This window comes from Nilaparvata lugens, chromosome 5 (genome assembly GCF_014356525.2).
Source record: "Nilaparvata lugens isolate BPH chromosome 5, ASM1435652v1, whole genome shotgun sequence".
In the NCBI taxonomy this organism is placed as follows: domain Eukaryota; kingdom Metazoa; phylum Arthropoda; class Insecta; order Hemiptera; family Delphacidae; genus Nilaparvata; species Nilaparvata lugens.
In genome coordinates, this window is record NC_052508.1 from 22,235,513 (window position 1) to 22,252,925 (window position 17,413).

Here is a 17,413-nt window from a genome sequence, read left to right on the forward strand (position 1 = left end):
TATTGGTGTAGGAGCCCTACCTGTGCTGACGTCACACAATGCACTACGGCTTTGTGTACGGAGGTAGTGGGGAAGCTCGGTGCCCCGATATCAATTAATAAAGTGTATAGGATGATGGTTATTGTTTGTTCAGCTACAGGTTTGTCGAATCACTTTCGAATGAAATCTAAATCTTTCAAATCAAATCTAAATGTATCAGTAGCTTGACAATTTTAATTTATATAATCTGAAAATACATATCTATCTTCATAACAATTTCAATTTTCAGCTACAGATTTGTCGAACCACTTTCGGGTGATCGACAGCCAGGGAGCGATGGCGAGAGAGGGCTATGACCCGACCAACAGCCAGCACCGCGAGCTGCTGCTGCATCTGCTCATGACGTGCGGCGACCTCTGCGATCAGATCAAGCCCTGGGAAGCCTGTCACAAAGTCACTGTCAGTACAACTCAACTACATTCTAATTTCCGATATTTTTACTTTGAAAAACTGTTTATTCTACAAAAACGAAATACTAGAGCTAGGGCTTTGTTCTATGTGTATAGTCATAAAGCTTTCAATTAATCACGATTAATTCAATTATATGATGATATTGATGTGCTCGAAATGAATTAACACTGATATAACATGCTGGCAAGAAAGTCTCAATAGGTTTTAAGCATCTAATAATAATATTGTATGTGGGTTTCATGGTTCACTAGTTTCTGCTCATTTTTATTTTTATCTTTAAACATGAATTAACTATTTGAAGTATACTATATGTTACTACCAAATTACCTTTATCAGAATTGAATCCAAATCAAAATATTAAATCTAGCATTGCACCTCTCATCAACATCATAATTCATGTTTGTTTGTTTGTTGCATTGAGATGCCTCTATTGTCATAGATTTCTATAGGGAACAATTTGTTTTTTTAATTAAACCATCTAGGAAAGTTGATAGATTAACTATCCAATAATCCATTCATTAGAAATTCAGATCTTGAAAACCCTTGAACCCTCCCATATTATCAGGAATAATGTATTTGGAAAAGTTCATCTACATCTTGAATTTCCTAAACCGTCTTGACATGCGATAAATCCGCTTCAATAATAATATTCAACATGTTGTGTTCCAGGATTTTGTGTCAGCTGTATCCAGAGCAAACTCAACGTTGTCTGAAGATGATCGAAGCCAACCGAGAGCATTGGGAAGGTATGCAGACCAGCTTTTTAGAGCATTTACAAGAAGGTTGTTCATCAATGGACATTCTGAAAGACGTTTGTAGTAAATAGGTCTTTTGTAGTCTAAATAAATAAATTAAAAAAGTTATTTGCTGCCAAGTATCTAGTTGAAAATCAAATAGGTAGAGATGTAATGGTTTCACGAGCCACAGAACCATTCGGCTTTTTAGTATTATTCTGTCCTTGATGTATTAACTCAATATCCAGTACAGTATTTCCCGCAGATAAATTAGTTTAGTGTTGATATTTCTTTGTTCAGAAGACTAGTTGAGAAAATACACATTTTTCATGTTTATTGATGAGTTGAGGGTGTGGTGTGTCTCCTATCTAATTTTTAACCGCTTTATTCATGTGCTTTTTTCGTTGATTTTACAGGAAACTGCTGAATTTGCTAACAGTAATAGAAGTTGCTGAAATTTTATATCGAATTTTACGGACAACTTGTAACAGTGCAAGGAAGATTTTGATGTTGATAGGTTCTATATAATATGTACAAGTAATAGAAGAAATATATGTCATTTAGTTAATTCCATAGAAAAATTGAGAGTAGGAGGCATTTGCTGATCATGTGTATTAATCTCGTATAATGTTTATTAGTATTTAAGAAATGATAGATTTCGACTAGTTGTGCATGAATGCCATATAACTCATCATTATTTGAAAGCTCATAGACTGTCATGGGTTTCACTATCACGAATAGTAACTTATTTTATTGTCGATTCAAAACTTGTTACGCAACAATGCGTTTAAATTTAGGAGACCAATTTTATGTTGTGTTTAGGCTAAGTTATGTGTACGGGTTATAGATTTGCATGTTAATTCTATATGTGAAGATATTCACGACTGTTATGTTTTTAAATTTCATCATTTTCTTTCATTACTTCCATTAAATATAATCATGATCCTGGATTATCTACTGTAATTATTTACAGTAAAATAATTATTGTAATGTTCGAATAAACTCTACAATTTGTTGTTAAATTTCATCATTTTCTTTCATTACTTCCACTAAATATAATCATGATCCTGGATTATCTACTGTAATTATTTACAGTAAAATAAATTTAGATAAGATGAGAATACTAGTATGAATCAAATATGTGAACACCGTTCGAATGGTTGAAGTTTTACAATAAAAAATATAAGAAGCTATTCTGTTCCTGTTCTTTGGGTTCGATAATATGCTATATTTATTTATTCATTTGTTGATACAATTACAAATTATACGAATATGATCGAGACAACAGGCATAGTAGCCCAAAACTATCATGTTCCCAAATTTTGATAAAGAATAACATGGTACATATACATTCGCAGTTAAAATTACTTTTTTTACAGTTAAAAAAATGTTTTGACATTTTCAAGCACTTAGTGAGTAACAAAGATACATTATTCCTACTAACCCAACTCGATAATTTATTTTTAAAGTCATGGAGGTCACATCACCTTAACATCTCCAAAATAATTATAATAAAAGTTCAAAGATTCATAGAATTGGTAATAATCAATTTCATAGTGGGATTCAATTATTTGAACTAGAAGCATTCATTTCAAACTACGTACGGCAATATTTTACTTCCAATTCAACCATCAATACTGGCAGTCAATCTCACTAATAATGAAGAGATAACATAGCCTGAGTAGTCTGGTCCACTTCTACAATGCTTGTTGCTTATTCATTGTCTCTATCCATAGCTTTCAACATTCCAAATAATTATTTTGATCAATATTCAGTAAGGTAGGTACTATTTGAATTCATTGATACAGACACAAACCAGAAATCACACAATGATCGAGAATATAGAGAGCAATAACTCTTTTTCAATATTCAATACTCTCCTGTATTCTGATTAACTGTAGAAATAAGGTTATTTTTCACTTGAAAATTCCAATTCGAAGAATCCCTATATAGGCCTAGCACCCGTGTATCATTTTATTTCAGACACAACTAGTTTCGGGGTTTTATCCAATTCTCAAGTGTCAAAATGAAAAAAATTATAGTATTGAGATAATAGATAGTTAGGGATAAATACCCAAAACGAGTGGTGCCTGACATAAAATAATATAAGGGTGCTAGTGATTCTTTATATTTAAACATACAGCTTCTTATTTATCACATATTATAGATATTAGCTTCTTATTGATTTTACTCGTTATTTTTACTTTAAAGACTTCACGCTAATAAAAAAGGAAACATCTTAAGGTTTTTATTGAATGTGGCTTATGTAATACTGTTCATTTCCTGAGATGTGTACATTAGCTTCTTTCGTTAAAAAATCATTAGAGAAAAATCACCAGATCTCAGACTTATACTCCTATAGCGAAATAAAAAATCCTCCAATATTATACAGCAGTGTATGCAACTGAAGCATTATTATGTTTCCAATATTTTATATTATGTTAATATGAATTGTCTTGTTCTATTTTTCAGGATACCGATTCCAAAGGGCATCATTTGTAGCAATCAAACAATGAAATCCTATATAAAATTCTGATTAATTCTTCATTTCTCTATTTAAATGATGATATAGTGATATAGGCCTATAGTTTATAGTAACTGATAAAACCTGCATAATGTAACAAGTGAAGAACTATGGTACCTAACTGATCGATGGTATTAGAGCATGTCGTGTATTAGATAAAAATATGTTGTATTGAAAGAATTTTTCATTTTGATTCCATTTTGTGCAGTATAATTTATGAAAATTTGCAAGAATAAATTATTTCAAGATAGAATGTACAGAGTGACTTTTAGTCCTGTTACCCTATTGTAAGTATGTGATACGGTAATTAATTTCTAATACTGTAAAGGGAAATCTTGATGAGTGAGTGAATGAGTGCCATTTCGCTTTTACACTCTTATATACATATAGATTATAGTTACCGTAAATGATAAATATTTTCAGCAATAAATACATTTGAATCTTTTGGCGTCCAAGGGAAGAAAAAAATGTTTCAAGCTTTATTATTTTTTTTCAATTATCGAGGTGATTTTGTACAAATTTTGGGGAGTTGAAATTTTAAATAGCTTGCAATCAATACTTTAAATACTCTAAAAAAATTTCTTGCAATATTTTTTATTGTATTCTGCAATATTTGAAGATTATTATTCATTATAAAAAGTTAATATTTTTCTCCACTTTAATAAAGATATATTTTTTGAAAATAAGAGACAATGTCAACAACAGGTTGAGGTGAGTTGTCTCACTTTGAAAAATATATGGATTCAAGTTTATTTCCAAGAGTTAGTAGACAAAGTGAAACAAACCGTTAAACTTTAAAATGAATAATGACATTAAAAACAAAAATGTTTATAATACGGTAATTTACAAATAATTTATGTTTTTACAAAAATCAATGTCATATAACACTCCATCGTATTTCTATTGTTCAGGGAGTTATTCCTATACAAAGCCGGAAAATTAAAAAAATTTCACCTCACAATTTAAAATGTTATCTAATAAAAAGTTCACGCTTCGGTTTTTTTGATAAAAAATCGTCTAAATGGTCTTTACGATGTACTTTTATCAGTGCTATAGTGAGGTCCACGTTATAATGACAGTATTTGATCAACTTTGGTCTTGCTATCCTTGTCTATCATTCGACAAAGCCGGTGGTACTATCCTTTTCTAGGTCCACAACGATGCCAATTATGGTTTTGACAGTATAGAAATATAATTAATTAATGCAGAGAATCAGCATCGCTATTCTCCTATCTTTATCTACTGCCATTATAACGTGGACCTCACTATAGATCACTACGACCTGAGTTTTTAATCTAGGTGGTAGTGGCTAGTTGCTCATTTGATAAATACTTCTACCAACAGCTGGTGGTTTCGGGAAAAATATTATTGAAAGTGTTTAATACCATCCACCCCGGGAGCCCTTGATGATAGAGAATAATTATTGAATTCGGTCTCAAATCGTGGACCAGGATCAGGATTCTTCCTTTCACGTGCATTAAGATTTCAAGAAATTAATCCTTTCCCTAGAGTTCAATCAAACGGATTGGATGAAGATAAATTTGAGAAACATCAGGGGCTTATAGAGAATGAAATCCCCTAGGCCTACCAATTATTGTTTTTTTCTTGCATTAAGCTCTAGTTAGTGGGTGATAATACTGAAAAATAATTAAAAAGTAGGAAAATGTTTGTTAAAATTTATTGGAGTTTGAAGAGGAGAAATTTCTCCACAGACTGGCTATTCAAGCATTTTTATCTTGAATGTTTTGGAAGTGGGATTCATTTTTTAGAGTAAAATTGTGGATTTTCAAACATAACCGCAATGATGAATATCCTTATTATTAAGCTAGTATCCATTGATATTATGAGTTTATCCAGTTTTTTAGAATCAGCATTTTTTTCTCTCTGTCACACAAATTAGTGTATCTCACAAGCTTTCTTGTGACAATCGATTCATTTTTCTTATTTCATCTTTAATCTTCATTTTTTTGCCCATTAGCGAGTAATAAAAGTTGTAACTTACTTTTGCTGATAGTAATTTTCACTTTCATTAAATAGTTTACCTATATCCATTTTTATGTACGGTGTACTATTGTGTGTGGAAATAAATGTGATTTTGACACTTAAATTCAATTATTAATCTTCATTTTGAATGGGATGTCTGGAATGAGCCCCTATAGGAGCCTCAACAATTGTAAAGAAGATTGTCTTGAATAAAAAATGTTTCAATGTTGGGGGAGCTGAAGCCCCTCCAGCCCCCAGCAGTCTGCTCCTATGTAAATGCAATAAGATATAATTTTATCATTATAAAAAGGTTCCGTTTGTTTGGAAACTATAATGGCGAATTTGTAGTTTTTGATTGAGGTAGCCAATCAGAAGTGTAACATCCAAAAACTAATGACCAAACTGTCATCTTTATAAAGGTAACTAACTGTAGGCCCAACTACAATAATTACTGTTCATATATAGTAATATATATATATATAGTAATATCTATGTATGGTACCGTAGTAAGTTAACTGTAAGCCTAACAATTTAATTGTAACTCAGTAGGCCTTCACAGTATTAAATAGGGTAATAAAAGGAAATCTTAGGCTACCAAGATGTGTTTCCGTTTACAGATGGAAATTACAGAGATATTGCAATTATTCAAATGATAATGAATTTATTATTATTATTATTAAACGAAAATCCAAAAGCTGTTTACCCTGTTGTCAATATTTGCGGTAGCAGAAGTCTTCGGGGTTAATAATTACAGCATTTAATTTTGGATTTTCATTTGATAATAAAAGTGTTTCCGTTTGTTCCACTTCTAGAATTTGACATTATCAATAATTATTATTCTACATGTATTTACATCATTATAGAAACTGTATTTTCTTATAATATTCAAACCTATGTCAGTTTGGCGCGTTATCCAAATTCTGCATTGCGATGTCCTATTATTCTGGCTATGGTGATTCCGTATCAAGAGTGGCATTTTCAAGTCGAGACGTTGCCTGCCCCAGTGGCGCAATCGGTTAGCGCACGGTACTTATATGACAGTAGTTGTGAGCTATGCCGGGGTTGTGAGTTCGAGCCTCACCTGGGGCATAATTTTTTTGATAACTCTTTCCTCTCTATTTCCACTTAAATCGTCATATTACCTCAATTTGAATGTGTTATAATCGTACTTTTACATAAAAAATAAGGAGATCCTCTTGATAACTTCAATTTTTAGAAACACAAAAATTATGCAGATAAGTATTCCAAAAATATCAATTTTTGAAACACAAAAATACTGCAGATATTCTAAAAAATTGACATAGTCTATAGGATCTCTTTATTTAATACTAGGCTACTAATAATTTATTAGTAAGTAACTTATATTCTTATTGTGAGTAGGTAGGTAGCCTACTTTACTTTTATAGGAATATTTTAAAAATCTTTAAGTTTTATTTTTAATTGGCTTATTTATCTTCAACTGACCTACAAAGTGAATTGTGGATATTTACAGATATTGTACAGATTCATGAAAAATCATCTCACAAAACAAAATCAAATAATGGAAAGTTACTTTCAGTAGTTTTCAGAATCTAGTGATTTATAGCTTCTATTCCTTCCAATTAATTTGAAATATTGTTATTGGTAAGCTAGTATGTACGTTATATTTCTATATTCTCCAAATAAATGTTGAGAAATCAACAAAAAGTATTTTTTCCTTTTAGAGAATTGAAATGATGAAAATAGAGATTAATTCATTTCTATTCATTGAAAATATAGTTAACCGAGCCTAGTATTAAAATATAAAGAGTTTTTATATCTTGGTTCCAAGTGAGAATTAAATGGGGATTCAATTATACCTACATACATTGTATCATCGGTAACAATCATTCAGTACTCCCGTAGAGTACGGTACCGTATAGTGCTGAGTGATGAAGGTAGGGTAGAAGGTAGAAGTAGGCCTAAACAGAGACATTTTAGATAAATGCATTATTCAAACATTTTTAGCTACCTTTCTGCTACACTCTACCTTCACCGCTCCACTATGTTTCTACCCCAAAGTATAGTTTTGTATCTTTCTTCTGTATAGGGCTACTTGTAATATAAATATAAAGAAAATAAAAATCTCAGTACCCTTTTTTTGAAATATTTTATCACAACATCATATTTTGTTGTGATAAAATATTTCAAAAAAGGGTACTGAGATTTTTATTTTCTTTATATTTATAGTTTTGTACTCTGCCCAAATACAAAAATTCTATTGATAACTCATTAGTTTAAAGTCTGAATTGTAGATAATGTGATTCTCTGGTACCGTGGATTTCAATATATCGAATAAATAATAATTATAATTTGTTCAAGCTCATTATACACTTAATTAGAGATTCAAATCATCACTTTCCAGTTTGTGCAACTAAAACTATGTTCATTAAATTCTCATTATTATCCTACCATGAAGGTACTGTAAGTTACTAATTAAATTTTCACTTGATTCACTTTTGTTACATAGTATATTAGTGTTGCCATTTCACATAAAAAACACTACCGTAATTAACTTTATGCTTTTTATGCGAAATGACACTGCGTCTTGCTTACCTTGAAGTTGGTATTGAAATGATAACGATCCGACTGAGCAATTCATTCATTTTTATTATTGAATTTATAAAAATACTCATAAATATATATGCATTGCTATCTATAAATAGGCACAATAATTAATAATATCCATTACCGTACATGGAATGTTTCGGAGGGCCGACCCCAAGAGAAATGGGACATAGGCTCGGGAGAAGATGAACACATTGAATGTTCGTGAATGAACGCAAATATCAATTTATGAGCAGATTCATTAGAACTTAATGGATAAGTTTAAATATCATAAAATTAAATAATTAATTCTTAGACAATGGATGAAATCGAATGAATAAATACATACATAGGCCTAATAAATAAACCGTATACATATTGTTTTAAATAATATTCTATTCATTATAATAAACAAATAAGTAAAACGCTCCTATCATGGAGCTCAAATTATTATATGTAATTTTTATGCTATATTTGCAAATATTAAATGAAATATCATATGGTCGGATTGATCATAGCTCAAAAAATGTGTGTTTATAAATCAGTAAATAAATTATTGGATAAATAAATAAATTATTGAATACCGGTACCGGTAAATAAATAAATTAGACGCTCTCATAAAGATTTCCGGAAAAATAATTTCTAACGTTCTTATCACAAATACCATTCCTTTTCTGACAATTAATTATAATAATATTAATGTTTGGATATTATTTCATTTTAATGTGATCACAAATTTATGAATAGGGTTTGAAATATATGAATCTAACTAAATAAACATACGTCTATTGTAATCTACTACTCTATTTTGGGCGAAATAATAAAGCAATGGATTAGATTCTCATTCAGAGAAAGACTTATTCAAAAAATTCAGAAATTATAATAATATTTGTCTAGGCTCAGTTGAATGAGACTCCACCCATATGAATAATAAAATAAATTATTTGCCCCTGTAATCTATAATTTAAAGTATCACTTACTACTTGAAAATAGTCAATATAAGAACTTGAATACTGAAACTTAGATCAATAAGTTTTGATCCAATTTCGATTGAAAATCTAATCCAATGCTCTATTGGATTTTATTTCAATATAGATTTTGCAGAGTTTGTCTGAAATGAATTAACAAGATGATGAATAATATACTAGTATACTCAAGAGTATACTTGATGAGTAATGTCTATAAGTAATAAATAAATAGATAATTTATAAATAATCCATTTGAATAAATAAGACACACTAAAAGAGCCAAATAAATAAATAAATAGATATATAAATAATAAATAATTAACTTGAATAAATAAGACATCCTCAAAGAGACAAATGAATTACGGTATCCAAAAAATTGATTATGAGAGATACTTAATCATCATCCAAAATTAAGTATCACATTAAGAGCACCGAATACCTAATAGGAAATAATATGAATAATAAAATATCTCCCATATGAATAATAAAATAAATTATTTGCCCCTGTAATCTATAATTTAAAGTATCACTTACTAATTGAAAATAGTCAATATAAGAACTTGAATACTGAAACTTAGATCAATAAGTTTTGATCCAATTTTGATTGAAAATCTAATCCAATGCTCTATTGGATTTTATTTCAATATAGATTTTGCAGAGTTTGTCTGAAATGAATTAACAAGATGATGAATAATATACTAGTATACTGAAGAGTGTACTTGATGAGTAATGTCTATAAGTAATAAATAAATAGATAATTTATAAATAATCCATTTGAATAAATAAGACACACTAAAAGAGCCAAATGAATAAATAAATAAATATATAAATATATAAATAATAAATAATTAACTTGAATAAATAAGACATCCTCAAAGAGACAAATGAATTATGGTATCCAAAAAATTGATTATGAGAGATACTTAATCATTATCCAAAATTAAGTATCACATTAAGATCACCGAATACCCAATAGGTAATACCAAATATTACTATTACATGATTCATATTCATATTGGATTATCTTTTGCATCATGAGAAATTAAGTACAGACAAAGTCCATGATGTCAAGTAGGCCTACCAAGTCATCATGCGAAGAGGGATTAATGATCGTGAAGCCGTAGATGGTATTGAAGGATCTGGAAAGAAAAATCGCAAATATTATCAGAAAACAATCAATTTCAAAGTGAAGGAAACTTCAGAACATAAGTTCTTATTTTTCAAAAGATTTCATATTCAAATATAAATTCAAATTGTTTTCTATAATTATTATTTTTTTTAAAAGAGTATGGGCCTGATAAAAATATGATGGAACTGTCCAAAATATTCACTACCGTTAACGTATTTTTAAATGTCCTATACTCAACATCCTATTAATAACTCGTTAATACCTTATAATGAAATTCATTCTAATCTGTCAGCATTGGTTGAATGGAAGGTATTGATGTTATTGAAAGGAAATGCTGACAATTTGATAGACTATACATCTCTTAGATATTCAAAGTCTAAAATATCGTTATATTCTATTTCCTATTCCTCAATATAGGAATGTTTAGAATCTTCATTCATAGCAATAAATAAACGCTTATTTTCAAGCTTAATGAGATGGAATAGAATTCTCATCTATTTCACTATCTATGACGAAATGCAAGAGTAATCAAGTAGGCTAAACGAAAGCGCTCCACAGTGCGAGCACTAGTTTTAATAACTAACATTCAAATATTAGAGTGTAGTGTCGTTGGAAATAGTTCAAAAATGGAATAGAATTATCTGTTGTAAAACTTGCGATCGAAGACTACACAATTACAAATAAAATCACTTGGATTTATAATATAAATTCAGAAAAATATTCTAAAACTCACCAGAGTATTTGCATTACTTGTCACTCCAGTAACTCCTGCCATCTCCCGTCAACTTCAGCTGCTTTTCCCAAACCTGGTTACTGAAACCATAAACATAAATCAATCAGTCAATTTTTCAGGAATCATTGATGTCCCTACTTGGAAAATGAATGTAAACTTGAAGTTATAGAAATATAAAAATTAGAGTACACAACATACATAATATTTTATCAACTATTGTATCGGTTCACAAAAAAGTGCTAGATTTGAGAAAATTATTTAGGCTACCAAATCTACTATACCTTTACCTAGGTTATATTCATCGATTCATTTTGCAATTTCTGGCCCTTTTACAAATAGGCTACCGGTACATTATTTTTTCTGTTAGTCTCTTTAAAATATGTTAAACTGTGTTTGTTGGATTGAAGCAAAGTAGATCACATTTTATGTATTTCTTTATAATTACAAAGAAACGTGGCCCTTCATGAGCTTGCAAGATTCTCACATGAATTCTTTGTTGTATTTTTACATGTCTTCATCATGTATTTTATTATCAATGTATTTCGCTGAATATGATTTTTAATTATTTGAAAATACACTCACAAATATTCCACCCAACAGTCCTTTGTTGCCATTGAGAACTCAATGTTCTCCCAGACATTCAGGTTCAGATGTGGCTCCTCATTACGATCAGATGATCCCCTATCATCCCTCTTCATCGTTTTTTTTGTCTGAAAAAAACACGAACATGAGATAATGCTAGGAAGAAGGGAATTCAGTAATATAATTTTTCGTTAATTTTATACAATATATAGCGGACAAATCAAGTGTATAAACCAATCAACTCTTTCTAGAAAATTTATCAATTGCCCACGTTTTTCAACTTTAGTGGAGCGGAGTGTAGGAGGTCTAATCTAAAGCTCATGCCGGATTTCTTTAAATGGTGTAAAATTAAGAGTTTTAGTAATTTTATGAAAAGGAAAATCTTTAAAACTATAGAATACAATTATAAACCGGCTGCTAAAGAGTTGATATTTATCATAGCATGAGAAATTTGAGTATTTGTGCGCTTCCTGATTATCTATTTCGATACGATAATGGCATATCAGCCATAACAAGTGAAGTCTCGAAAAAAACTAAGAGAAGAGGTTACTCAATCCTGTATGTATTCACTACTGTAAGTATTCCTATAAAAAGAGATAAATATTTGAACATCAATTTTGAGAAGAAAGCATCAAAAAGGAATAATATCAAGTTAATGAACGGGAATCAGCAGTTATTCATTATAACTAGCAGTTAACCCGTGCTTTGCACTGGGGAAAATGTTCTGTTATAAAATACAATCTCCTTATCCCCAGGAAATATAAAAAATTATTATTTTGTCAAAATTACGTGGAAAATCTTCATAGCAAATTCAACGTTGAAAATTTCCATCAAATCAAAAGAAAGTTTGGTCTGGAAACTACGCAACCAATTCTTGAGTCGCGCGTGCTACCGATAAATTAGGCCTACGCTACAGAATCACTTGGAGGAAGCTCTGTTTGATTGGGCAGTTGCGTAAAATTCAAATCTCAAATTGAATAATTCCGTTATTAAATTATAATTAATTGATTAATATCAATTAAGATACGCCTATATACATCCTCGGTAAATTTTGAATCTTCATGTAAAATTGCTAGTTAATCAGTTTTTTAATGTACCTAGAATGCAATGTTAATCAGTTCATTCATTGTATTCTAGGTACCTTGAGTTTATTAGTTCATAAGTGATAATGTGTCAAACGTGTATTTCCGATTATATGCATTTCCATGGTCCATTATAGCCTACAATGAACCATGTACATGTATATAAGCCAATTCATCCCTTCATATTTATCATAGATTGATGTTAAGTTTTTCTTCAAATTGAAATTCAATAAAAAAAGTGTTTTACGAAATCCTTTGTAAGTAGGGACCAGAGTATAGAATGTAATAATTACATAATAATTACAATCCATACTCTCTGGTAGAACGGTAACTGGCTGATCCCCACCACCTCTACAACACAAGAAGGCTAAGACATTTTTGATGAAAAAGTTAGTTGATGATTGTGGTGTGTTGTGTTTGTGAAGCAAAACAGCAGCTACCGTACCATGCTAAGCTATAGTGGAAGGGGTTGGCGCGAAAGAACTTGACCTTGTGGAAGATTTGGCGCGAATGAACTTGACCTTGTGGAAGACTTGGCGCGAGAGAATTTGGCGCGCGTTTGCGCGGTAGGGGTACAAGAGAAGTTGGCGCGAAAGAAGGCGTGTTGACTGCCACGTCTCAACATCGGAATGTATAGTTTTTACCGAGACCGTACGAGAAACCACGGAAACAAACGAAGTATACTGCTAGATCTTAGAATGACACGTGGTGACAAATGAGTCATGCAACCAAGAAACCAATCTTCTTCATCCCTGCAAGACAAAGAAGCATAGGCGAAGCCGAAGAAAGATTATTGTTTGTATTTGAGGAGAGATTTGTCTGCATCTCTGTATAGTGGAATAGCTTGAAAAAGATGGCGAAGGGCTTCCACCTAGAAATGGGAGGGGAGTGTACAGTGAAATTCACTGTACGCTTGTCTCTATGCAGCGTCCTAATATTCATACTTACTAATAATTATTGTTTATTGATAATAATTGATCATTTTAATTTCTTAAATTGGATTCACTAGGCCCAGTACCATCATTTCTCGTTTTAAGACACGACTTAGTTTCGGAAATGATTACAACTGTCGAAATAAATTACGGTATCGCGTACCTTAATAATAATAGTTTAAAACCCATAATTACGGTATTTAATTTGACACTTCATAGTAAATAATTTCCTAGTCGTGTCTTGGAAAAAACAGAAAGAATTGTAGGTCTACTACATAGTTCACTCAAACAATAAACTATCAAATAGCCCTGTTTGAAAATATATATTATTAAAAATATGTACGGTATAGGTATCTCATATATTTATGAATAATTACTTAGATATTGTCATAATTCATTTTTGTAGATACCTAATGAAAATCTTTACATGTCAAGAAAAATATTATTTGAAATATTATTTATATTATTATTTAATAGCTTAAGTTAATCGATTCAAATTGAAACATTCATTTCTACTACGTAATTGAAATAGAAAACTTGAAATGAACTCACCGATTCAGGCCACTCTACTGTGATGAGAGACTTCCAATAGACTTGTTTCTGTGAACAGAATTGTCGCCTTGCTAAAGCAGCAGCGCGATGGCATTTAAATGCAACGCCAACTTTTTGCTGTTCCTCATTTTTGTTCCATCGTTTGTTGATACTATAGTTTATTTCGACTCTTCAATGTTCTAAACACAAACTACATTTCATGACAAAACTTTACTATCAAACATTAAACAAGAAACCATTCAAAACATCAATAATATTTTGCTTCAAAGGCAAACAATATTCATCAGTAATCATCATTTTGCATCTATGGCAACATTATTAATCATTATTTTGCATCTATGGCAATCAACATTATAATCAACACAAATTATTATCTCATTACTGCCTCTCTAAGTCATAACCTCTGTTATTCCTTCTTTAGGCAATAATGGGTTTCCATCTCAAAAAAACAATCACATACCAGCAAATTCTAATCAACAAACCCCACTAAAAATTCTACATACACTCCAGCATCCATTTCAAACGATAATCAATCATATCAAAATTTATAGAACAAACAGTTTTTAAAATTTAAAAAAAATATCGATTACAAAACATTTTAGAAAATTTTAGCCTTTAACTCATTTCATTGATAATATAACACAACGTTTTAAATTAAACCAATTATTTTTTAAAATAATTCAAATTTAAAGACTGTATAATAAGTATAAACATTTCAAGATTATGATACAAAGATATCAAGATGAAATACTGGGTAAATAAGTTCCCTAAAACAATACAAACAAGAGAAAAAGAAAACTGGGTAATAATTCCCTAAAACAATACACATAAAATTGATACACTTCAATAAGTGATACATAGAAACATAAGAAATTAGATACATAAGAAATTAGTAACTGGTGCGAAATTGATAGATTTGAGCCGGGCTTTTGAGAGTATCCACCATGGAAAATTGTTGGATAAGTTAAACTTCTATGGTGTTAAAATAAGGAACTTAAACTTATCCATCATACCTAATCAATAGGAAACAGAAAGTTGTGGTCGCTGACACGTCGGAAATTCTCAATATAAGGAAGTACTAGCAGGTGTTCCTCAAGGCTCCGTACTTGGACCATTTCTGTTTCTGATTTTTATGAATGACCTTCAGTCCAATGTTCACACTTTACCTGTGCTCTATGCAGACGATACCACTCTGATTAATTCTAATGTAAGTTGATGCAAAGCAATGGTTCACCTCAAACGACTTGTGCATTAATGAGAGCAAGACAGAAGAAATATTCTTCTCACTCAATAATAATGTATTAGCAGATGTTGGTGTCACCTCTGTTAAGCTATTGGGTTTGAACTTGGATTCAAAGCTTGATTGGCATGTGCATATCACTGAACTATGTAAGAGACTGGCTAGAGTTACATTTTGCTCCGTAAATTAAAATTCTGCGTTAGCCATCAAGTTTTAAAAACCACTTATTTTGGATTGTTCCATTCTATTCTATCATATGGTGTTTACCTTTGGGAAACTCAACCCATAGCATCAGGGCATTTTTGTGGCAGAAAAAAGTGATAAGAATCATAAGCAACCTTGGTGTTAGGGATTCATGCAGAGAAGCTTTTAGACAGCTGAATATTATGACCCTACCGGCACTTTTCATTTATCAAAATCTGTTACAGGTGAGACAAAAATTTCCAGTTTTGATACCCAGTCAAATACCCACAATTTCAATACTAGGAATAGGGAGAATTTAACAGTGCCTCACGTTCGACTGAGGAAAACATACAAAAGCCATTATTTCCAGCAAATAAAACTATTCAACAGGCTGCCGCTAGAAATTAGAGCGCTTCCAGTTGGTCGTTTCAGGATGGTCGTTAGCAAGTGGGTTACATCTAAGTCCTTTTATACAGTGGAAGAGTTTCTTGAAGGTGATATTGTTATTAATGTTTAGCAGAGTTGAGTTTGTATAAGAATTTTTCATAAAATAAGCATATTGTGATAATGTTACACTTGTGGTACAGTTTTGAGTTTTTAGTTGGTTTTGTTTTTGTTTTATTGTTTGATTGTATTCGGTTGTTTCAGTTTTTGGTTGTATTGTCACTTGGTAATCTTTTGTTTGTATTGTGATTTCCGCCAGTGATATGATTATGTTATTTTTATTGTACTGTTTGTATTGTGACTTTTGCCTATTACTGCACTGTATATGTTTATTGGCAATAAAAAATATCTTATCTTATCTTATCTTATCTTACATGATGAAAAAATATGTCACAAGCAAACATTATTTACACAACAATGGATAGATTTGAAAAGTTAAGTTTTATCAACAATTAAAGATTAGGAAAATAAGCTACTATTTCAACTTTTAAAATTATTTCAGAAAAAATACAAATTTAAATGACTATGGACAAGATTGGTTAAGATATGCATCATAGAAGAAATTTACTGAATATTACACGAAGACAGGAAAGAATCGAAAATTGAAAAGATTAAGGGCCAAGAAAATAGGCTACAGGAAAGAAAAAAGATACAATTATGGACTCTTACCATACGTAGTATTTACGGTCATTGCTATTCTGAATCCCGGCATGACACAGGATTCCTAATCATTGTGTGTTGTGGAATACCCTTCCATCATGTGATTCACAGTCATCATCTTGTAAATAAGCAATTTGAAACAACCTTTGAATACTAGCACATCAATGGAGACTTTGCGTTTTGTTTTCTTCAATAACATGATTTTATTCATGGGTTCATTTGTTTTAACAAAGCAATTTTGCTTGCAAAAGTTAGTCATGTTCACTTGAGAATGCATTGCATACACCTTTTCAATTCTCAGTTGAAAGTTGAACTCATCAACTTGACTCAAAGCAACATTCATTTTGTTGACATTATTCCTAACCTCCACAGAACCTGTCTCATGTAATCATTCATTTTTTACAATCTTCCTAACTTTTGATGTAGTAATCTGATCCATAGAAACATTTGATTTGTTTACTGTTTTCCTAACCTCAATGTAGCAATAGTACTTTCTTGATAGTTGACTTTCAGTGAAGACAACTCCCTACCGACTTCTTTACTCAATTCTACTGTCTCACTATGGTTGACTTTTCCAACAACAGTACTAGGCCTACATTTTCAGAAACTTGAATGAGTTGATCTTGTAACTTAACACTACTATCATCCTGCT

The 17,413-nt window shown here is 30.8% G+C and overlaps 1 protein-coding gene and 1 non-coding gene across 2 annotated transcripts in view; both read left to right on the plus strand.

Moving 5' to 3' along the window:
• LOC111062493 (cGMP-dependent 3',5'-cyclic phosphodiesterase-like) overlaps positions 1–1,923 on the plus strand; it is a 49,427-nt gene extending 47,504 nt beyond the window's left edge. Inside the window, exons 12-13 of the mRNA XM_039429419.1 lie at positions 269–1,196; positions 1,601–1,923. Coding sequence (XP_039285353.1) covers positions 269–564 — 296 coding nt within the window. The 3' untranslated portion in view covers positions 565–1,196; positions 1,601–1,923. The remainder of the gene's footprint in view (positions 1–268; positions 1,197–1,600) is intronic.
• A 4,765-nt stretch (positions 1,924–6,688) lies between these two features.
• Trnai-uau lies at positions 6,689–6,780 on the plus strand. Its single transcript is given in 2 exon segments — positions 6,689–6,726; positions 6,745–6,780. It is a non-coding gene; the product is annotated as a tRNA-Ile (tRNA).
• Positions 6,781–17,413: the final 10,633 nt, after the last annotated feature.